This window comes from Festucalex cinctus, chromosome 1 (genome assembly GCF_051991245.1).
Source record: "Festucalex cinctus isolate MCC-2025b chromosome 1, RoL_Fcin_1.0, whole genome shotgun sequence".
Classification (NCBI taxonomy): domain Eukaryota; kingdom Metazoa; phylum Chordata; class Actinopteri; order Syngnathiformes; family Syngnathidae; genus Festucalex; species Festucalex cinctus.
The window spans coordinates 57,410,130-57,434,178 of NC_135411.1; the positions used below are offsets into that span (position 1 = coordinate 57,410,130).

The 24,049-nt window shown below is 42.0% G+C and overlaps 2 protein-coding genes, 1 non-coding gene and 1 pseudogene across 3 annotated transcripts; 3 read left to right on the forward strand and 1 right to left on the reverse strand.

The window, feature by feature from the left end:
- Nucleotides 1-1,542: 1,542 nt before the first annotated feature.
- On the reverse strand, nucleotides 1,543-24,023 carry LOC144006280 (metalloproteinase inhibitor 2-like). The gene is made up of 5 exons (XM_077505418.1): nucleotides 23,894-24,023; nucleotides 7,758-7,837; nucleotides 2,221-2,323; nucleotides 1,882-2,003; nucleotides 1,543-1,731 (listed from the first exon to the last, which is right to left on the reverse strand). Exons 1-5 carry the CDS (start codon nucleotides 24,021-24,023, stop codon nucleotides 1,543-1,545), a joined length of 624 nt encoding a protein of 207 aa, XP_077361544.1.
- Nucleotides 13,428-14,947, forward strand: LOC144003505 (metalloproteinase inhibitor 2-like). The gene is made up of 5 exons (XM_077499896.1): nucleotides 13,428-13,612; nucleotides 14,082-14,164; nucleotides 14,225-14,327; nucleotides 14,427-14,548; nucleotides 14,698-14,947. The coding sequence occupies exons 1-5, from the start codon at nucleotides 13,483-13,485 to the stop codon at nucleotides 14,884-14,886; spliced, it is 627 nt and encodes a 208-aa protein (XP_077356022.1). The 5' UTR covers nucleotides 13,428-13,482; the 3' UTR covers nucleotides 14,887-14,947.
- On the forward strand, nucleotides 15,238-17,433 carry LOC144006114 (E3 SUMO-protein ligase ZBED1-like; annotated as a pseudogene).
- Nucleotides 23,477-23,550, forward strand: trnan-guu (transfer RNA asparagine (anticodon GUU)). Its single transcript has one exon. It is a non-coding gene; the product is annotated as a tRNA-Asn (tRNA).
- Nucleotides 24,024-24,049: the final 26 nt, after the last annotated feature.

Genomic DNA, 24,049 nt, shown 5'->3' on the forward strand with positions numbered 1-24,049 from the left:
TCATAGTGACAATGTCACAACTGCCACTCCATAGGGATGTCATATTAAAATAAAACTGTCTCAATGTCGTGTCCACTATTAAAAGCGACACATCTGTTAAAGTCAGGTTGATTTCTGTTTGTGCAGTTATAGCACCCTCTGGTGGCTAGTTTTTTTTAGTGCAGTTTAATTTTCATTGGGAATGTTTTTGGCTCTTGTTTAAAATCTATGCTAATTGTCGGATGAATGTAATAATATGCTTGTGAATTTAGTAGGGGTGTGCGTGGGTGCGTGTGCGTCTGTGTGTGCATTAGCACGTAAGTGCCTCAATATTAAGTGTTAGAGATTGTAGGTGGTTTATAGGCATTGCTGTTATGTACAAAAGCACAATATTTGTATGGATTTTTTTTTTTTAAATATCGCCACCATCCCCGCAATATTGTATCGTGAGCTTCATATGCTGATGTTTGGATATTGTTACATCCCGACTACTCAAGCATGTTATGGCACAACACATTAACTGAACAGACTGTGTAACACTGGCTGGTCTGAAGGTTTAGGATGGAAATCGTAAATGGCCTAACCCTGCTCAGTCTTAATTTCAGGGGGAGAAAAAAATTAACAAAAAAACAGAACTCTGAAACATAACTAGTAGGGACCAATTCAAAGGAAAAACAGCCATAATGAAAGAAAGAATTCCCACACTTAAGAACATGGATGGATGGATGGAATTGTGTCACCTAGTGGCCAATTTGTGTACAAGCCAGGACCCATTATAATGTTATAATGTGCAATCAGCCTCGTGAACAAGCCTCAGTTTGGTGAGGAAATTTTGTCAACCGCGCCTGCATGCTAGTTTCTGAGTTCAGTTTGTTTTGATAGATATCTTGATTTGGCAACCCTGTGCAGTTGGCCTATACCTGAACACATTACTTTATACAGCATTGTGTTATTTTAAAGTCTAACAACCTGAACTTTCATTCTCTTTGAAATTAGAAACTGATCATTGATGTGTTCAAAGTATTCTAATGGAATTATTTTTTTTATTTTTTTTTTTTAATGTATCACGGTTGTGTAGCGCCCTATTACCCCACACAAGATGAGTACAGTACAGTATGTTGATTTGTGCTTTTGTACATAACAGCAATGCATATACACTCCCTACAAATTTCTAATATTGAGGCACTTACTTCCTAATGCACACATTGACTCAATCACAAGCATATTACGACATTCACACGATTAGCAAAGATTTTAAACAGAAGGGCCAAACCGTTCCCGATGAAAATTAAACCACTAATAAGTAACCACCAGAGGGTGCTAGAACTGCACAAATGGAAATCAACTTGACAGATGCGTTGCTTTTAATATCAGACATGACATTATGGCAGACATCCCAATCAAGTGGCAGTTGTGACATTGTCACTGTGAATGACAAGCAATACCCATCTAAACCATTGAACAGTAATGAGTCACTCCCACTCATTTTGACCCCCCCCAAAAAAAGAAAAAACCAAACACATACGCAACATTGATTTGATTGATTGATTGATTGATTTATTTTTAGTTACTAGCCCCTTCCTTTACAAACTCGACAGCCCCCATGTACCAGGCACAACAGCCGTTGCCGCTCTTGATGCAAGCAAAGTTCTGGGCATGGTCACGACTGCCCATCTTGCCCGGCAGGAAGTCTGTCCACAAGCACTCGGTCGGGCCAGTCATGCAGCATGGTAAGGAGAAGCACGACTTGATCTGCGAGTGACCAAGGACAGAAAATTAAGCATGGCTACTAGAAAGCTAATAAATGATAAAGCAGTTGGCACTTGCCCATTTATTATAATCGGGAGCCTCCAACAGCATAAACACATTGAAGGCTTTAAAAAAACGCAGTGGTGTGGTTACCGTGCAACTACAGCCCTCTGCATAGAGGGATAAAAGCTTCTTTTGAGCGGGGCTCAAGGAATTCCACGGCTCATGAAAGTCACATTGGGAGACATGCAATGTGCCATCTGACTGCAGCTTGCCTTTATTCAAACAAGACAGGAAAGGAAATGAGGGTGTCAGGGGGGAGAGGAGAAAAAAAAAGACGCAAAGCATTAAGTAAAAGGATGGATGCGAAAATACACATCAAAAGTCTAAACTGTCATAGGCAGTGCAGGGCAAGCACTTAAAGGCTTACATTTGAGCACTATTAATAGTTTGATTTTACATATGGTTGAGAATTGTTCCAGCTTTTGATACCCACGAGTAGATAGTCAGTGCCCTTGGTCAGAGTGACTCCACATGCTGCAGAGTTGGGACCCGTGTAAACATCAGCAAAAAGCTTTTTAACACCCTTGAAGGTCTGAAAAGCAAAAAGATTGATGTGTCACATACACACTGTACATGAAGATGTATTTTTTGTAAACATTGTCAAGTGTTGGATGTCATACTTGGTGGGTTGACCTTTACCTTGGGCGCCAGGCATCACTCAGACAACCTTGGCCCTCATGTCTACAAAAAGTAGAAAGACAAATTTTCAAACGATGCATTAAAACCTAAAAGGGAGCATCCAGGTTTGGGACCAAGACAGCGGCACAGAACCAAACCAAACATGAGCTAATCTTTTAAGTGTCAGTAGACAGTTTTCATTAAGAACATCTGCTTCCCTGTGACAAGCAAACAAGTTGCTAGCTTTAAGCCTGTTAAATTAATGCTACATTGTGGACAATTAGAATTTATCCTACAAAACAAAACACTTTTTTTTTTTTTTTTTTTGACAAAGTGGAGCCCTATTCAACTTACCAACAACATCGGTTTGGCAATACAATTGCATGTATATGCCAATTCTGGAGTGGCGCTGGAGCGCAGCCACACGGGGTTGAGAAACATTTCTTGGGGAGGAGTAATATGGCGGCCTTGTGGCTTCAAAACGCTTGGCCTATCAGCTATCCAGTAATATATACTGGAATTGAATGATGGAAGTGCCCACCTTTTAGTGTGTGCTTCATCACTTTCAGCAAATGCTTGATAATGTGAAGCCTCACAAAAATACACGGATTGAGAAGGACCGTGTGTACTCACAGCGACTGACAGAAGTAATCCTGCTTCACTCACTGATCAGTCTGTGCATTTTTTCAAGGCATAGCATTATCAAGCATTCGCTGAAAGTGCTAACCCTAACCCTAACCCACACACCCAAAAGGTGGGCACTTAACAATTCCAGTCAATGATGATGCCCACCTCTGTTCTTTAGTGGCAGCCGGGACCTATGCTACATACAGACCAACAGAGAAGCATCGCGTTCTCGTGCCATCTCATAGCTTGAGATAGAGCCAATCACAAGCGGGGATGGATGTCGGATCGTGTGTAATGCATTGTATGATTGGCTGCAACAGGACGGCAGCGTTTTTTTTATTTTTATTTTTTTCATTAATCGTCATACATGCAAAAACAATGGCTGTTTCTCAATATCAAGAACACATAGTACGTACTTGAGACGCAACGAGCAGAGTCTTGGTAAGCCCGGTCTCAAGAACGTACTTCCCAAGCACGCATATCTCGCTGGCGTATTTCAACGTAGTTATATCATGTGACTTTCTTTCAATGGATTTGTAAATTTCAAAATGTGTTTGTGCAACATACATCGGTTAAAAACTTTACTTACATCCTTGTGATTTCGCGAGATGTTATCAATGGCGGCCCAAGTACTGTTCCAATCAAAAGTATGCATAAGCCAAGACCCAGACACGGCGCTCCGCATACGCTTACCACGCACTGCGCGTAGGGCACCAACTGCCTAAGGGGGCACCAAAAAACAAATCAAGCCCGTAAAAATAATCATATTAGTAATTATAATATCAGTGTCTAATATTTAAAATAAAAGCTTGTAAAGCATGTTAATAAATACAAAAAATAACGTAGCATTATTTACTCGACGAGCGGTATCGCTGGTCTACGTTGGTGCCCCCCCTCCCCTAGTAGTTTGTTCCTATTAGGGAAAGGGGGAGGGGGGCGGGGTGCACTTTTGCTCCAACGAAACAAACTACTTGGGAAAGGGGGAGGGGGGCGGGGTGCACTTTATGCTTCAATCGCAAATTTGGCAGAAGTTTATTCTTGGATATCTGGACATGTCATCAAAAAGGCATCACGAATTGGGGGCGGAAAAGAAAAAACAATGAGATGATGCTCGCGCCTCACTTGCAGGTATGACAATGACAATTTGTTTATTTTGTAGCAGCTACGTTTACATGACCACAGTTAGCAAAAAAAAAAAAAAACACTCATTCATTATACGGTATGTTAAATGGAATGTGACGAGACAATATTGTTTCATATGGAACGGCCAAGAGCGGCATGTACTGGTAAAAGTCTAATTTGAAAATAATAATAATAATCATCTTAAGGCTAAGTAGATTTCCTCATTTCATATTCATAGTTTTAACATTATGTCCAGAATTTTTACATAGTACCCTATCAGTCCTTGTCTAAAAAGGTAGATTATTAAAATTTTCATGTACCTGTGTTTTAAATATAGGCCTGCACAATACCATAATCCTAATCAATTTAGAAAATGTTTGTACCATGGTTGGTTCAAAACCATATTTCATTGTAGAATCCCTGAATATTGTCTTGTATTTCTGAATACAGGATCAATGCTTCAATATGTTCAAGGAGCATTTCATACCCTAACATAAATGCGGAAATTGCACAAAAGCTGTCATATGATGACCTGATAGCCGATTTTGCAGCCCAGAAATGGAGACATGTGCCTCTGTAGGGCCTCTACTAACTTGCTTGCACTTTGTTTATTTCCAGATGTTTATTTGTTAATAGTAGTGGCATTGAGTTTTATTTTAATTCATTTAGCTTTATTTATTTGAGTATTTGGTGTCATTGTTAGTTTTATAAAGACTTATTATTTATCACTTATTTTTGTGAACATTTTTAAAACTTCAATATTGACCCTTACAAGTAGGGCTGGGTATCGATTCAGATTTCCAAAATCGATTTAATTCGATACACAAGGGCCCGATTCAATTCATGATTCACAACGATTTTCGATTCAGTTGAGAAATTCATGCAGCACATATTTTAGACAGTCAAAAGTACCAATGCTGTAAAGAGTAGAAACTTCTTGCTCTAATTTAATGCATTATTAAGAATATGAATATTTACATTAGGAATTGAATCCATTGCAGTTACATTAATCTGTTTCATTTAACATGGCCTTATAAAAACAATAAATAATAATTTAAATAAATTACAACCACAGCACAGGCTGTGTAAATAAATTGACAAAAATGGGGGGGGTCGATATATTGATACATGGTTTTATGTATCGATATTGGGATATGAAAAGGTGTATCGATATGATAGCGATATATCGATATTTCAAACCCACCCCTACTTACAAGTTATTTTGTTTAATAAAGCAATACTGACAAATACTCAGATATTGTTCATTTCTACCAGGGGAGGGGTGATGGGGTGTGCGGACGGAGTGTTTATCACAAAACATTTATGCTTAGGTCACCAAAATGGCTGCCAAGGCCACACGGAATTCGCGTTCTTTATTGCTAGCTTCAACCAAGGATGCATCGGTTGTTGCTTGGTGAAGGCTTGGTTGTGAATATATCCCAGGATGCATTTCGTACTTCAAGGACTGAATGGGAGCGGAAGAGCATCACGTTTTTTCTTCTTTCTTCCCACACACCTGTTTTGTGTTGATTAGGCTGCCTTTAGCAACGGAGTACACCAGTTTGTCGGACTAATTCTCTTGCTGATCCACCGACTTTGCCCAACTAGTCTCGACCGCACCTTTCCCATCTCACCTCAGTTTTGTGCTTGTTTGATTTATTTATTTTTGGTGGGGGCGGTATTCTTGTTTCGGTGGTTTTGATTCTTGCCTTTTGCAAGCTCTTTCCTTTTATTTGCAAGATTTGTACTATTGTATTTTTGCAGCTGTGTTTTGGAATAAATTTCATCAAACTTGATTTCCTTCCCATGTTTTTGGGATCTGCACACTTGAACATAAAGATGCATCATCACAATTTCAGAAGAATCAGAACAAAACCTGCAACTTCACCGGTATCTTTCCAGACCCCCCAAATATTATCGGAAATTAGATAAATCACATGTATAATTTCATTTCAAATAATATTTTAAAATAGTAATAATTATATAACATCTAGTCACGTGGTACAGTTATGGCAATGCGTCACAAGCAGGAAGCTCGCAGTAAGAACAACATGCTATTGCTTTTTGCGTACTTGCAATTGGAACAGTACTTGGGCCGCAACTGATGACGTATCAAGACATCACGAGGACGTAAATACGGACAAGAATGCGTATTGAGAAACGGCCACTGAGTGGTGGAGTTATGTTCTTACCACACAATTGCAGCCCTCCCTGTAGCTGTACAGAAGGTTCTTTTGTACAACACCCAAGGCATCCCACGGCTGATGGAAATCGCACAGGTTAACATGCAATGAGCCATCAGACTGCAACCTGCCTATAATGACAAACAAAAAAATGTTCATTAAGCTTGATTTTTATCACCATTTCAGTCTTTGTTATGTAAAACCTAGACTCGTGCTGTTTACAATGGCCACTTGTGATCTTCAAGTGACTACTTGCTGTAAGCCAGCTGTACTGTTTTCATTTAATTAAACTATCAGCAATGTTTTGTTTGCATAATTTTGCAGCAGAGTGCTGACTTAATTTTGATGTGAGATTTACACAACAAATTATAAAATTTATTCTTTCATTTTTTAAATCCATTTAGCATCTATAAAAAAGGACTAGATAAACCAGTAAGTAAATTTATATAATATATAAATAATTTGCTTTACACACGCACATGATGCAGTTATAATGTGATACGAGTTTTGGACCTATCACCCAGCCCGTAGATAGACCATGTAAGCAATAGTTTTCATATGGGTGAGGGAAAAATAAAAAATCCATCCATCCATCAATTTTCTTGACTGCTTATTCCTCACAAGGGTCGCGGGGGGTGCTGGCGCCTATCTCAGCTGGCTCTGGGCAGTAGGCGGGGGACACCCTGGACTGGTTGCCAGCCAATCGCAGGGCAATAAAATATATATATATATATATATATATATATATATATATATATAAAAAACTTTCATACCCATGAGTAGATACTTAGTTCCCTTGGTCAGAGTGACTCCACATAATGCTGTCATGTTTTGGTTTTGTGGGGGTGGGATTTTGTTTTCTTTTGGTGTTTTTGGTCGTTTGTCATGTATTCCTTGTCTCGTCCCTTGTCCCGTTATGTGTAACCATGTCCACCTGAGTGTGTCTTCCCTTCCCACTGTGTTGACCAATCAGCTCCCCAAGCCTCTTGTATCTTGCCCAGGTGTCTGTTGTTTTCTCGTTACCATGTGTATTTAATTACCCTGCTTTCTTTCAGTTCTTGTTGAGTCATTGCGCCTGTTGTTGTTCCTGTTCCTGTGAGCCCATGTTTTCCATGCCATGCCTTGTGTGTTTTTGACCTTGTTAATTTTTCCATAGTACCTTGTTTACATTTTTTGTTAACTAAATCCCCTTTTTTACTTGCATCCCTGCCTTGCCCTGTTTTTGTTGCCCCCTGCATTTGGGTCCTTCCTCAAACACCCCCCCATCGTGACAAATGCAGACTTGGGGCCAGTGTAGATGGCATGAAAAAGCTTTTCAACACCCTTGAAAGTCTGGAAAAAAACCCAAACTAGATTTATGCCCAATTTGCATTCTTCATAAAAAAGGTACTGTACATGAAAATAATTGCATCTAACCGTAATGTGTTTGATGTTGTATTTTGTGGTGCGAACACCTTGTGAGCCTGGCATCACTCCGACAACCTTTGCCTTAATGACTAGAAAGACAAATCGAAAGCGAAGACTTAGGTTAAAGGAAGCCATTTATTTACAGCACTACAAAAGTGAAAATCGAAATTGCATCCCCAAGCATCTTTCAAATCAATGGCAAGGATCAACTGCTATCTTTGACAATTGACACCTCTCATAATGCCATAAAATAAATGCTACAGACACACTCAAAAGTTAGCAGAGAAGGAAATAAATTTAAAAAACAAAAATGTTAGTCCCTAAAAGGAAATTTGGCAAGTAATTGTCATAAAATGGACTAGAAGTGGTGTCACAAAAATCGGTAAACCATCCATTGATAACTACTTCTCTACTTTAAAATGAAAAAGTGGATGTATAATAACTGAAAGTGAAGTCCTATTCTATTTAGCGACATCTGCTTGGCAATACACCTGTTGTGGATGAATTGGGAAACAGCTACAGGCTTGTGCTCCTTCCTCCTGGAAGTCCCCACAAGCACAGCAGCACCAGAGGCAGCACAAACTTCTTCCAGCTCATCTTGAAACCTTCCATGTAACAAAGCCAAAACAAATTAGAAGATTTGTGGTTACACAACCATGCTGCTGCTGTTGTTGTTGTTGTTGTTGTTTCAGAGGCGGCACTTTGTTGTGTCACAAGTTGAATTAGTGCGGTAAACCCAGCTAGACAAGGGCCTTTTGATCGCTCCAGATTACGCCCACAATTAAGCGACAACACCTGCACACACTGATTGATGACTGTTTTCACCTGAGACTTTCTTCACCAACAAAATCAAAGAGATTACCTAAAAAAAAAGATCCTTTTTTTTTTTCCTTTTTTTACTTTTTTTTTTGTGTCAATGTTCAATACCACTCTTTTGTAGAAATGGTTGAGTCATGTGTTTTATTACTGCTTATGGCACATCTGAATTTATTTTTTCTTTAATTTATTTTTGACATTCATTTTTTGTTACTCATTTTATTATAATTTTATAAGGTTTTTCTGATAAAGAAAACCTGTCAAAGACACATTTGTAATTTTCACTACAAATGTTTTTTTGGTATATTTATTTTTCTTCTTCCCTTTTTTTTTGGGGGGGGGGGAGTGATAATAATGCTGTCATTGCAATTTACCTTTAAAATTTACAGATGGTGTTAGAAGCCGTTTGTGTTAGTGAGCCCTATTTTTTGCTGTTACAGGGAAGCCATTAGGTAGGATTCGGTTATTTATTTCTACAGGAAAAAGAATTTCTGTTGTGCAATAGGCACTGCAGTGTTGGTGAGATTTTTGGTGGGTGTCTCCCCCCAGTTGTTTGTTTGGTGTGTATGGTGTGTATCGTGTGACTACCATACAATAGCTATATCAGATGCGCCAGTCTCCCTTGATTTGAAATTAGACATCAGGTCACGCCCTCTTAAATGCTGGAGGTTTAATTGTTGATGAATGATGAGTATACAAAATTTTTAAGATCCTAAATTTCACTTTTTCTAGAGCTGAATGATTTGCCAGATATATCAAGAGGCACGCTATGGGAAGCTTCAAAGGCATATATGCGGGGTCAGCTTATAAGTTTTGTTTCTCACTTGAAGAAGAGAGAGTTATCTCATGTGAATGTTCTGCTGAACAAAATCAAAGATTTGGATGATAGGTATGCATTAAATCCAGATCCGGCCTCTATACGGAACGTTTAAAACTTCAAGCTAGTCTCAATCTTACAACTACCACTGCGGCTGTGGTTCAACTGACTAAGACGAAGCAGAGATTTTTGAGTCTGGGGACAAAGCTGGAAAACTTTTAGCTTATCAAGCTCGTGTTGATGCGACCTCAAAACTGATTCCGTGTGTGAAAGCCGCTACTGGTGAAGCTATATTAGACCCGGATGGTATTAATGACGTTTTTGTCCATTTCTACTCAGATTCATATGCTTCTAGATCACCACCTATTGCACATGAGATGCTTCAAAATATACATTTTCCACAGATAGAAGAGTCATCGGTGAGGGGATTGGGAGGACCCGTCATGGTAGGCGAAGTGCAAGAAGCTATTACATCACTTAAAGCTGGCAAGGCTCCTGGCCCTGACGGCTTTTCAGCTGACTACTATAAAGCTAATGCAGATCTCTGAGCACCAATGTTGGAGTCAATGTACAATGAAGCTTTTTTAAAGGGCTGACTTCCCAAGACTCTCTCTGACGCTACGATCTCCTTCATCCTGAAAAAGATAAAGACCCTTTGTTATGTGGTAGCTACAGGCCTATTTCGCTTTTAAATATAGATTTGAAAATCCTTTCTAAAGTTCTTGCACTTCGATTACAGCGTGTATTACCTCAAATCATCTCTTTGGATCAAACAGGCTTTATGGCTGGACGGCACTACTACCACAATACTAGACGTCTTTTCAATATTATTCATACGCCAGGCGACTCGGGGCCAGAGGTGGTTGTGTCTCTAGTTGCGGAAAAAGCATTCAACCGTGTTGAATGGAGTTTTCTTTACGAAGTGATGAATAGGTTTGGTTTGGGTGAAGATTTTGTTCGGTGGGTCAGGCTATTATACTCTTCTCCGTCAGCTTCAGTTCGTACAAACAATACCCTGTCTTCGCTTTTCCCACTTGGTAGGGGCACTAGACATGGGTGCCCACTCTCGCCTCTCCTGTTCACTATTGCGATAGAGCCTCTGGCTATATGGTTGCGTTCAGAGGAAAGATTTCGAGATCTTGTGAGGATGGGTGTGATACATAAAGTATCTCTTTATGCAGACAATTTGCTTTTATATGTCTCGGACCGAGTTTATTCATTCCCTGTGCTTTTTGATATATTAGACCAGTATGGTACATTTTCTGGCTACAAGCTGAACTATCAAAAAAGTGAGTTGTTTCTTCTCAATTCTTCGGCCACCGCGCTTCCTCGTTCAATTGTACCATTTAAGTGGGTAGAAACCGGATTTCGATATCTTGGGGGTTTTGTCTCTGCATCTATGACCGACATGGTTAAACAGAACTTCTTATCATTATTGGACTGTGCTGGGAAAGATTTTGACCGGTGGTCTTCATTACCACTCTCGTTAATGGGACGTGTGAATTTAATTAAGATGACTGTTCTTCCTAAATTTCTCTACCTTTTTCAACATGTCCCCATTCTCCTTAACTAGTCATTTTTGATACGCTGGATAAAGATATTTCACATTTTTTATGGGGTGGGAAGTCCGCAAGAATCCATAAATCAATACTTCAGTCTTCCAAAAGCGATGGCGGTCTTGCCCTATCTAATTTCAGACAATATTATTGGGCAGCCAATATTCAGAAACTTTTGTTTTGGGCGTGTGATGAGGTTAATTCAGTGCCAGCCTGGGTACAAATGGAAAAATCGTCTATCCGCTATTCTTTATTGTCAGTACTTAGCTCGTCACTTCCTCTGTCTTTATCACACTTTAGGAATAACCCAATAGTTCGGGAAACCATAGCCATTTGGAGACAGTTTAGAAAATGTTGTAGGCTCTTTGGACCTTCTATACTAACACCTTTGGTGAAAAATTGTAACTTTATACCTTCAAATACTGATATCGCCTTCAGAATTTGGTATGATCAAGGGCTTCGGACAATTAGGGATTTGTATGAGAATGATATATATATTTTTTTAAATCTTTTTCTGACCTATCATCAAAATTTGGTTTACCAAATTCACATTTTTTTCGTTATCTACAGGCTAGAGATTTTGTCAAGAAACTGTTCCTTTACTTACTTTCCCAACAGACCCCAGAAACCTGTTTGGATGTTGTACTGGGAATAGACCGTCAACAGAGTAAATGCATTTCAGTCTTGTATAAAATACTTGATGAAATAATTTTAAAATAAATTGATGTTTTCAAAAGAAGTTGGGAAAGACGACTTACTGTTGACTGTATCTGAACAGCAATGGAATCTGATCTTCTTCCTCAATTTGTGCCCGTCATGCGTTAATCCAGTGTAAGGTGTTTTATAAAATACATTATACAAATGCTAGATTGTCTAAAATCTATCCAGCAGTTCGTGACATTTGCAATAGGTGTGGGCAATCACCGGCAAATCATGTTCACATGTTCTGGGCTTGTCCCAAACTAAGTGTATTTTGGAGAGAGGTTTTTAATACACTTAGCGAAGCATATGGCCAAACTATTCCTCCTACCTTGCTTTCGGCTGTCTTCGGCGCTCCTCCTGACACAACAGTATCTGGTCCCCTTAAGCAGGCCCTGGCCTTTACAACTTTACTAGCTCGTAGGCTCATTTTATTGAGGTGGAAACTCCCTAGCCCTCCATCCCATGATTCGTGGATGAAGGAAGTACTTTTTAATTTAAAGCTGGAAAAACTTAGATTTTCAGTGAATGGTTCTATTAGCAAATTTAAGGAGAACTGGCAACCTTTTCTACTATTTGCTGTCATTTTGCTTCCTCAGGTAGGGGTGGATTAGGTTGTACCTACCTTTATTATTATTATTATTATCTTATTATTTGTATTTTTTATTTTTCCCCCTCCTTCCCTTTTGTGTGTGGGTGGTGTGTTGTGTCCGTGTGCAGCTGTCTACTAGATCACTGCACTGTTTGGATCTGGGGTGGGTGAGTTCAGGGGATGGGATATTGGGTTAATGGACATAAAATTGTAATGAAACCAAGCTGTTTAAGATGTCTAGTTTGTTGTGTCTTTGGGTGAAAATTAATAAAGAAAGTTGGATTTTAAAAAAAGATGCAAAATTTGATCTATTCTAACCAGTTTCTACCTGCAGAATTAAGGCAAAGAAAGTTGGCTCATTTGTTCTTGCACGAAACATCCATCCATCCATTTTCTTCACCGCTTATTCCTCACAAGGGTCGCGGGGGGTGCCTATCTCAGCTGGCTTTGGGCAGTAGGCGGGGGACACCCTGGACTGGTTGCCAGCCAATCGCAGGGAACACAGAGACGAACAACCATCCTCACACACACAAGCACACCTAGGGACAATTCGGAGCGCCCAATGGGGTATATGCCACGGAAGAGGCGGGATGTGATTTTGCACAACAGTTTGTTTCCGGTCCGGGTTGCGAACGCACAACCGAGGGGCACAAAGTCGGAAGCACAAGTATTTTTGACGCGGCCCCCACGTCACAAACCGAACCGGGAAAAAACTGATGCGCAAAAACAGTCCCGCCTCTTCCGTGGCCTATACCCCATTAACCTGCCATGCATGTCTTTGGAATGTGGGAGGAGACTGGAGTACCCGCAGAAGACCCACGCAGGCACGGGGAGAACATGCAAACTCCACCCAGGAAGGCCGGAGCCTCGACTCGCACCAGAGTCCTCAGATGTGGGGGGGCGGACGTGCTAACCAGTCAGCCACCGCTGCACAAAACGTTTGTGGTGTAAATTGCTAACATTCATTCAACCATATTTATCCCACTCCTTAGGAAGAATGTGTGAATTGTTTTTTTTTTTCTCCCCATATTTTACCATATATTCCTAGATCCAAATTTCTGCATACATCATGTATAAAGTGTATGTATCATCTCAGATGAATTGTTTTCAATTTTGTCGGCTATGCAAGTGACTAATTGTGGGCGGAGTCTGCAGCTATAAGAAAAAGGCTCTCCTTCAAATGAACTCAAGCAGAGTGAACATCCTGTTGTAACAGAACTTGTTGCTTTTGACGGGGTCATTGACGGTTTCAAGATGATCTGGAAGAACTTTGTGGTGCCAGTTGCGCTCCTCTGCTTGTGGGGGCTGCAGAAGGAAGGTGTGCAAGCCTGCACCTGCTTCCCGATTCATCCGCAGGAGTTGTACTGCCAAAGAGATGTTGTTGGTAAGCTGAACAAGTCCATTTCTAGTCATTATTTTAAAAAAATACAAATAATAAAAATAAAGGTTTAAATGGTATGAAATACACTGTTTAAGGCAGTCTGCAAAATCCAATCGCTGGTGAATTATTTTGTCTCTGGAATTTTTTTGGGGGGCATTTCCCTGTCCACCCAGCCACCAGTTCTGTGGCTATTTTGGAACAAAACGGCTGAACAGGCTAAACCGGCCTAACGGACTTAAAAAGTAGCCATTTGAGTTTGCAGGTCATGCTAATGATATTAAGGAAGTGTACGCCCACATTCCTATTGTGGGACATGGGACAACTTGTCCTCCTGTCACAAAATGGTTGTTCAATTAACTTAATTGGCTTTTTTTAGTCTTTTGTTTGGCTTTGTGCTGCTGTCTTGGCCTCAAACCCTCTAACCTGGATGCTCCTTTGTGTTTTAATGAATCTTTTCAATACATCTTTCTAGTCATCAAGGCAAGGGTTGTTGGCGTGATGCCTGACACACAAGGTGAAAGTGGATCCATTAAGTATGCCATCTGGCACTTGAAGGTGAGGAACTTTTGTAAATGCAACTTGTGTGCATGTTGGAGATAAATCTTTGTTTTTCAGACATTCAAGGGTGTGGAAAAACTTTTTGGTGCCATCTACACTGGACCCAACTCTGCAGCATGTGGAATCACGCTGACCAAGGGCGTTGTATATCTATTCATGGGTATAAAGCTCGAGTTGTCTCCCACAGGTGTATTTTATGTCCTTTATTTTTATTGCCACTGTTCTGAGTGCATGCGCCTTTCCTCTTCTGCAAATGCAGGCAGGCTGCAGTTTGACGGCACTCTGCATGTCTCCCTGTGTGACTTCTATCGGCCGTGGGATGCCTTGAGCGATGCACAGAAGAAGGTGTTGGACCGCTATGGAGAGGGCTGCGAGTGCACGGTAGGAATTGATTTGGTACCACTCTGTAGCAGCCACTTATCAGAAGTTGTCTAAGCACAAAGCAGCAAGTGCTTTACTGTATCTATTAGCAACCTAGTAGTCATGTTGTTCACCATGTTGCTGAAATCCCTTCCATTGGTCACCCACAGATCACGCCCTGCTTCAGCTTCCCGTGCTGTATGACCAGCCTGATGGAGTGTTTGTGGACAGACTTCCTTCCGGGCAAGTTGCGCAACGGTGTCCTCCAGGCCCAAAACTTTGCTTGCATCAAGAGCAGCAAAGGATGTTGTGAATGGTACAGGGGTGATGTCAGGCCAGGAAAACCCCCCCGCCATTAAAAGGCATAAATCAATGCAGCATTTTTGTGGTCAACTCAAAATAAATAAATGCAGCATTGTTGTGGTGATCTGTGTGTGTTTTTTATGTATTAATTTATACATATATATTAATGCTGTCAAAGTTAACGCGTTAAATTTGGCGATTAATAAAAAACAAATAACGCTTTAAAAAAAATAAACGCCGTTAAAGCTTTCTTTCTTTTTTCTTTTTTTTAACGTTCCTTTGCTGCCTTGAGCCGAAGCAAACTGCCACAAGAAGAAGAAGAAGAAGAAGAAGAAGACGAAGAAGAAGAAAACGACGACGACGAAGATTTCTGGTCACGTGACTTATGTAGCGTCCCTGGCGCAAAGATGGACCATGGCGGACTTTTGGGCGGAAAGTTTTACTTCAAAAAGTTACCCGACGGCTCGTTGGATAAATCTACTGCAGTTTGCTCACTTTGTAAAGCTGAATTCAAATATCACCGTAGTTGTACATCTTTAACGTATCATCTTCGAGCAAAGCACCCTGGTGAAGTTCGTTCAAAGGGGCCTCGCCAAGTAACGCTGCGGGAGGGTGGCGCTCGTGGGCGGATAACTAAAGCTGTAAGTGACAAGGTAACCAATTCCTTGGTAATGTGGATAGGGAAAAACTGCCGCCCAATTAGCATAGTTGAAGACGACGGACTGACAGCGGTCATTCGAGCAGCATCGGGGGATACTAATTACAATCTGCCGTCGAGAGGAACCATAGTATCAAGAATGCACGCGTTGTATGGACGAGTTGGCTCAGCGGATGGACATGCTTCAAAAAGCAGCGAACGTCGCTGTCACAGGTGATCACTGGACTTCTGTGAGTAATGATAACTACTTGGGGGTCACAGCACATTTTATTGACAAAGAATGGACTCTGCACTCATTTGTGCTAACTGTGAGTAAAACAGAGGAGCGACACTATGCACAGGCATGTGCTGACCAGTTTATTGAAGTTGCAAACAAATGGAAAATAATGGAGAAGCTAACCACACTTTGCACTGATAGCGCCCGTAACATGGTTGCAACCGCGAGACTGCTCCCATTTGAACATCTGCCCTGCACAGCCCACAGTGCAAAGATCGATCTCTGTTTCTCTTACTGACAGTGGATTTGAAACTGTCTTGGCCAAATGTCGAAAAATTGTTGGTCACTTCAAGCATAGTCCATCAAACGCCCATGAATTAAATGAGCAGCAAGTTGCACATGGAAATAAGCAAGAATCGTTGGTTCAGGACATTGCAACACGATGGAATTCCACCCTGGAGATGGTGAAGCGGATCCGACGAAACAGTTTTCCACTGACAACTACTCTGGCACAGCAGAAGAGTAAGATTGCCATGCTGACTGAACAGGACCTGGCCAAGTTGCAAAATTTAGAACAACTACTTGAGCCGTGCAGGTTAGTATGCTTCATTGTTTTTGTTCCCTCGTGTGTGCGTGTGTGCACATGTGAGAGTGCGTGAGAGAACACCATATTCTCTCCCTATTTCTTTGTACAACTGTGTTCTGTGTGCGTTCTCCTCCCGCACCCGCTGATATGTAGGTGTGCATACAGACAGAAATGAAATGGTAAATGGCACTTCATTTATATAGCGCTTTTCCATCTTACAAGGCCCTCAAAGCACTTTACATTCAGGCTACTCGTTCACCTACTGATGATGCAGCATCAGGAGCAACTGGGGGTTCAGTATCTTGCTCAAGTATACTTTGAGTGGTCACAGTGGCATGGGATTGAACCCACAACCTCTGGTTTGGGAGACAACCACCCTATCACTGAGCCACGTCATCCCCAAGGTGGTGATTCAAGTGCTTTTATTCTGTGTTGTACAAATTCACACCGACATGATTAAAACATCTTGTTATTTCCATTGCAGATATGTGACAGAACTGCTGGGAGGGGAGCAGTATGTCTCCTGTTCGGTAGTGTTGCCAGCCTACTTTTACTTGTTTAAAGCTATGGAGCCTTCAGATGATGATCCAGTCTATGTTGTGCGGTTCAAGAAGATCTTTACCACAGACCTAACTGGGAGGAAGAACAGTACCAACCTCACCTGGCTGAAAATCGCTACTGCCCTTGACCCCAGATTTAAAGATCTGAAGTGTCTCCCCAAAGATGAAAGGAGTGAGGTGTGGGCCTCAGTCTGTGGCCTCATGACACAAGAAGCACCTGGTGTGACAACTGCAGAACAGCCACCAAAGAAGAAGAGGAAGCTATCCATCTTTCAAGGATCGCCTGATACGTCTGATGAAGATGAGGAGTCCGTACATCATTGTCTGAATCGCTACAAAGCAGAGCCCAGAATGGAATTGGAGGATTGCCCACTACAATGGTGGTCAGAGAGAGAAGGAGCACACAGCAGGTTGGCATCCATTGCACGCATGTACCTGTCAACTCCTGCAACCACAGTACCCTGTGAGAGGTTGTTCTCGCTCTCAGGCCACATCATTCAAAAGAAGCGAGCTTCTTTGTCCCCTGATAATGTGAACAAACTGGTTTGCCTCAGTAATTGGCTAAGTTTAAAGAAGGAGTAAGCCAAATTTCTTTCCATGGAGAAAAAAAAAATTCAATAGAGCTTTCAGCAGTTATTTTATTTTTTTTTACATTGACTCATGTACTTTTTTTTATTTTGAGTGATAAGAACACATTTGTTGTTATTCAAAATGTAATTTAATTTATATTACAAGTAGAACATGCAAGAAATCGCCCTCTGCACTTTTTAATAGGTATGGGTTGTTTTTATTTATATTAGAGTAAAGAGTATTAAAAAAAAAGGTGCTCGCAATGTGAGTCAAATTTGATTTTTTTGTTTAAAGTTTATATTTTACAGGAGAATAATTGTTTAAAAAAATTAAGGAAAGCGTTTAAAAAATAAAAGTTTTTGACTCGAAATATTCTTTGTATGTGATCATCCATCCATTTTCTTGACCGCTTATTCCTCACAAGGGTCGCGGGGGGTGCTGGTGCCTATCTCAGCTGGCTCTGGGCAGTAGGCGGGGGACACCCTGGACTGGTTGCCAGCCAATCGCAGGGCACACAGAGACGAACAACCATCCACACTCACACACACACACCTAGGGACAATTCGGAGCGCCCAATTAACCTGCCATGCATGTCTTTGGAATGTGGGAGGAGACCGGAGTACCCGGAGAAGACCCACGCGGGCACGGGGAGAACATGCAAACTCCACCCAGGAAGGTCCGAGCCTGGACTCGAACCGGAGACCTCAGATCTGGGAAGCGGACGTGCTAACCACTCAACTACCGTGCTGTATGTGATCATTCTACATTAATTTAAACACTGTACTTGGGTAAATATTTGTTACAATTTTTCAAAAAAATTGTATAAGCAAAAGTTAAAAAAAAAATGAATAAGAAATAAATTAATCGCGATTAATCGCGATTAACTATAAAAAATTGCACGATTAATTAGTTATTTTTTTAAATCGTCTGACAGCCCTAATATATATATATATATATATATATATATATATATATATATATATGCCTGTAATGTTGTTAGGTACTAAAAGGTTTGGATCCCAAATGCATACACGATAAGATTTTCTCCATTTATTCACATCGAGAGGCAGAAACTCAGAGATGCTGTACACAGGACAGTTGGACAGTAATCCGGCAAACCACACACAATTCTCAGCCTGCACCCACAGACATTGAATCGTAAAGGACGAAAGAACGACATCACGTAGGTACCGAAATCACCTAAAGGATTAAAGGTTGACATCACGAACGTCACATTTTGTAAACAAACACTTGTTACATCAGTACCTAAACCAGTGTTTATCAATTCCGGTCCCCAGGCCCCCCAAGCCAGCTTGTTTTCCATGTCTCCCAATTCCCAATGCAGCTGATACCAATGACGGCTAATCAGCCAGCTCTGGAGAAGCCTGATAACGATCCTCACCTGCATTGAAATTGGGAGACATGGAAAACAGACTGGCTAGGGGGGCCTGAGGACTGGAATTGAGAAACACTGACCTAAACAGATACATAACAGGTCATGAACTCTGGCGCGACTCTGGCGCATGCGACCCAGGCCATGACAGTACCCCCCCCCAAAGAATGCCTCCTGGCGTTTAAACACAAACCCTCACCAGATCCCAGGTAAGAAAATAACATAAGACGGTCGCAGAACTTACGCCGTCGTCCGAATCTATAGCGGGGAGCGCACGCTGGTTGAGCGCCGCCGGAAGCCGCTCGTCGAAACGCCGTCGTCCGCGCCGCCGGACCAGAGACAAGACGTGGAGAAGAGAGGACCGCTGCCGAACGCCATCGTCCGCGCCGCCGGTTCAGTGAGAAGACGTGGAGAAGAGAGGACCGCTGCCGTACGCCGTCGTCCGAAATTATAGCGGCGAGAGACGCTGGTTGAGCGCCGCCGGAGGCCGCTGGTCAAACGCCATCGTCCACGGGCTACGCGCCGCCAGACGTGGAGAAGCGGAGGCCACTGCCGAACGCCGTCGTCCGGAACTTGAGCGGGGGCTTGCTAATCGTCGCTAGAACAGGAGCGAGAGCGAGTTGGCCGCTGGCCGGACACCTCCGAGCGTCCGGGACTGGAGCGGGGGCGGTCGCTGACTTGAAACGGCGGCATCTTCGCCGCAAGGAGGAAACTTGACATGACGGCACCTTCGCCACGAGGAGGAACTTGAAACGGCAGCACCTTCGCCACGAGGTGGGACCCTTCTCCCAACCCGGGAGCTTCTGCGTCAGCATTGGGAAACGGTGCTGGCACAGGATGACTGGTTCTCCATTGGTTGTTGCCCTCTCCGAAACGACACAGGACCTGCTCTGTGCGACGTACTCTCCAACCCTCCCTCGAGCGGCTGTCCAAGCGCATGGCACCTCTTATTTAAGTCTGCGGAATCCATGTGGCCGGATTATTCTGTTATGTACTGAAAGGTTTGGATCCCAAATGCAGACACAAATAAGATTTTCTCCATTTATTCAAATCGAGAGGCAGAAACTCAGACGTTGTACACAGGACAGTTGGACAGTAATCCGGCAAACCCCACACAATTCTCAGCCTGCACCCACAGACAGTGAATCGTAAAGGACTAAAGAACGACATCCCATAGGTCCCGACCTCACCTAAAGGATTAAAGGTTGACATCACGAACGTCACGTTTTGTAAACAGACACTTGTTTCATCGGTACCTAAACAGACACATAACAGGTCATGAACTCTGGCGCGATTGTAGCGCATGCAAACCAGGCCATGACAAATGTAAACCTTGCTGTGGAGGGAAAAACATCTTGTATCTAGCATTTTAAAAAGTGCTTTAAAGGTAAAGCGTAATTAACTACTACATATCGCTAAATTAAAGCATGCAGCCAAAGCGAATGTATTTCGAAGCACACACTACAGTTGCTCTGACTACATTTCACAAGCCTACCTCCAATTAGTTTGCTTGACAGACCTAGCATCTCTGTCAATGTGAAGCCCAGCAAGCGACACCAAAAACTCAAGGGAGTTGGTCTGAGCCATACTTTGAAGTGGCTAACTCGCTGATAGTGGGAGAAACTACGAAGAAGGAAAAAAGCTAGTGACTAGCGCAAAGCGAAATGTGACAAGCAGCCTGAAGAATGTGACTCGGCAACAGCCACCTTCAGGCTACAGCAGTGGTTGACCCAGTGGGTCCGACACTCGAGGCAAGCACCACCCAGGCTAACTATGTTCAAAGTTGTCCTTTGGGCAGCTGTAGCAGGAAAGATGGTGGTAAAACATGCCAGCCTCTCGTAAGGTGAGGCCCCAGCCATGTAATTCCTGATTAATACTCCTATGATTATATTAAAAGTGGGCGGTAGGGAGACGTCCCTATCGCTGCTCCACCACCTGGAGATGTTCTGGGGATAATGGAGCAAAACATCAGGGAAGGGTGGTCACCGGCTGATGACCCTGCACCATGGCATAGTAGCCTATACTATAGGCTACTAAATCATATTTTAAACACTACCGCGCAGGGAGTGCAAGCAATGCGCTGATGTTTATTTATGGTTCCGCCTCTCCGACACCAGTGCCGATGCAGTTCTCTCGGCAAGACAACACCCGATCAGGTGGTGCCTTGTCGAGTTCAGACTTGCAAGTGTGACAACACATCCGGTCCATGGCACAGAGCGAATTTATCAGGTAATCTGACAATTCGACTGACAAAAAATTGAAAGACAAAAAATTCGCGTAGTCTGTGCTCCGCCTAAAATAGCTAAAACGGGCACGGCTGACTGCGAGGGCGGGCACGGACCCGCAAGGCCCGCCCATGCCGACGGGTCCGAGCGTACCCGTATGCTGATCTGACAGCTGCCTCTATCGGGCTAGCATACGTAGTCAGAATAGCATTCCTACGTTATGATGTTCCCGTAAATTATAATAATACACTGCAATTAGGTTAAACACCGATGCAGAAGCATATGTATAGTTTTAACACGAGTATGCTGTTCTGAAAGCTGAAAATGGGCACTACAGTACGTTGTTGCCTTTACTAGCCAAAAAATTCAGGCCAACTAGATCCACATTAAAACTACAGCAGACCTTATGCCAACGTGCCCCCACAGACAAATTATTTGCATGAGTTTCTGTATTTTTAGATGACTTCAGTCTCCGTGTCTCTTGGCCACTATGTGAAACAATTGTCATTTCTAATTAGCAACATTATAATCAAACAACAAAATATTGGCTCCAACAATACCATCATGTATGATAGTTGTCGACAGAACATTGTCTACGTTTAATTGAACAGATGTTGGCTGTTAAAAATTATATATATATATATATATATATATATATATATATATATATATATATATATATATATATATATATATATATATATATATATATATATTAAAAAATACATTTTGTCATATTAACCCTCTTAACAAATAGACTTAAATAATACGTCATATTACATATCCCTAACACATTTACTGTCATCAAATAGCCATAATTACGTCAAAACTTACTCTCCGAATACTTTCACTAAATGAAATAATTACAAAACGCAATAAAATGCAGTGCTAAATCATCAGTAATTGTATCCTTCGTCAGCCAAGGTATGCTGCTCCGACGAGTTTGACGGCATTATGATGTAATTGCACAACATACATATGCAGTCCCATGAACTATCAGGGCAAAAAACAAACAAAAAAAAAACGAGGAGTCAGCGTGCTATGATTGTTTCCCCTCCTCTCGCTATTAGTCAATGCTGTGGAACCAAAAGGACAACGACGAGACGAGCAAAAATTCTGACATGCTATACTTTCAGCGTGATGGTCATGAAGCATCCCAGACACAAGGCGTCCAATCGTTGAACTACGTCAAGACAATTCAAAATCGTTAACGATATGCGACAAGTGTCGGGCCAAAATTGGGCTTGTTTGTAGTCTGACCAAAGCAGTATGCATTGCAATTAAAAAAACAAAAACAAAAAAAACATCAACCCCTCTTTGCAATGTATCTGTGGCACAATAGGTCAGCGTATTTGGCTGTTAACTGCAAGGTTGGTGTTTTGAGCCCACCCTGGGATGTGTTACACATTTCAGAAATTCCTTTATGAAAAACTTGTTGGCTTGTGTGTTGAAATTCAAAGCTGTAAATGCCATCACTTGTAGCGTCTCTGTAGCGCAACAGGTCAGTACATTTGGCTATTAATGAAAGGGTTAGGACTTTTTCAGTTCAAGCTTGTTGGCTGGCTTAAATTCAAAAACGGAATCTACCACTCTTTGTAATGTCACCGAAAGGTTGGTGGTTCAAGCCCACCCAGGGGAGTGGTGCACTCTTTCAGAATTTCCCTTTGGCTTTGAGCTTCTTCGCTTATATGTTGAAATTCAAAACTGGAAATACCAGTATCTGTCGTGTCTCTAGCGCAGTGTTTCTCAATTTGGAATATCTCTGTAGCACAATCGGTCGGCGCATTCAGCTGTTAACTGAAAGGTTGGTGGTTCAAGCCCACCCAGGGATGTGGTGCACTTTTTTTCATTTAAAAAAAAATAGAATTTCCCTTTAGATTTGATCTTGTTGGCTGATGTGTTGAAATCCATCCATTTTCTTGACCACTTATTCCTCACAAGGGTCGCGGGGGTGCTGGAGCCTATCTCAGCCGGCGGGGGACACCCTGAACTGGTTGCCATCCAATCGCAGGGCACACAGAGACAAACAACCATCCACACTCACACACACACCTAGGGACAATTCGGAGCGCCCAATGAACCTGCCGTGCATGTCTTTGGGATGTGGGAGGGGACAGGAGTACCCGGAGAAGACCCACACAGGCACGGGGAGAACATGCAAACTCCACCCATGAAGGCCGGAGCCTGGACTCAAACCCAAGTCCTCAGAACTGGGAGAAGAACGTGCTAAACAGTCACGCCCCGTGTTAAAATCAAAAACTGTAAATACCAGTACCTGTCGTGTCTCTCAAGCGCAATAGGTCAGCGCATTTGGCTATTTACTGAAATGGTGGTGGTTTGAGCCCACCCAAGTATGAGGCAAACTTTCAGAATTTCCAGTTTGAAAAGCTTGTTGGCTTGTTGAAATTCAAAAACGGATTCTACTTCTCGTTGTAATGTCTCTGTGGCACAATAGGTCTGCGCATTCGGCTGTTAACCGAAAGGTTGGTGGTTCAAGCCCACCCAGGGATGTGGTACACTGTTTTTTTTTTTTCCCCTTTGGATTTGAGCTTGTTGGCTTTTGTGTTGAAATTCAAAGCTGTAAATGCCACGACTTCTAGCGTCTCTCTAGCGCAATAGGTCAGCACATTTGGCTGTTAACCGAAAGGGTGGTGTTTTGAGACCACCCAAGTATGAGGTACACTTTTTAAGAAATTCCTTTAAGCCTAGCCTGTTAAGTTAATGCTGGGAAAAAAAAAAAAAAAAATCTCAGATTCCCAAATATTGTGGACAATTGGATTTGAATTTATCCTACAAAACAAACAATAAAAAAAACCACTTGTTTAATGACAAAGTGGAGCCCCGTTCAACTTACCAACATCATCTGTTTGGCAATACAACTGCTGCGGATGAATTGGGAAACAGCTACAGGCTTGTGCTCCTTCCTCCTGAAGCCCCCACAAGCACAGCAGCACTAGAGGCAGCACAAATTTCTTCCAACTCATCCTTCTAGGAGACAGAATTCAATTCA

Bases quoted from the DNA above. Each gene is read 5' to 3' on its own strand.
- LOC144003505 (XM_077499896.1), top strand. From the start codon at position 13,483: ATGATCTGGAAGAACTTTGTGGTGCCAGTTGCGCTCCTCTGCTTGTGG. The intron at 13,613-14,081 runs GTAAGCTGAACA...ACATCTTTCTAG, and splicing joins CTGCCAAAGAGATGTTGTTG to TCATCAAGGCAAGGGTTGTT. The intron at 14,549-14,697 runs GTAGGAATTGAT...GGTCACCCACAG, and splicing joins GAGAGGGCTGCGAGTGCACG to ATCACGCCCTGCTTCAGCTT.
- LOC144006280 (XM_077505418.1), bottom strand. From the start codon at position 24,023: ATGAGTTGGAAGAAATTTGTGCTGCCTCTAGTGCTGCTGTGCTTGTGG. The intron at 7,838-23,893 runs GTAAGTTGAACG...TTGTCTTTCTAG, and splicing joins TTGCCAAACAGATGATGTTG to TCATTAAGGCAAAGGTTGTC. The intron at 2,004-2,220 runs GTATCAAAAGCT...GTTTGAATAAAG, and splicing joins CACTGACTATCTACTCGTGG to GCAAGCTGCAGTCAGATGGC.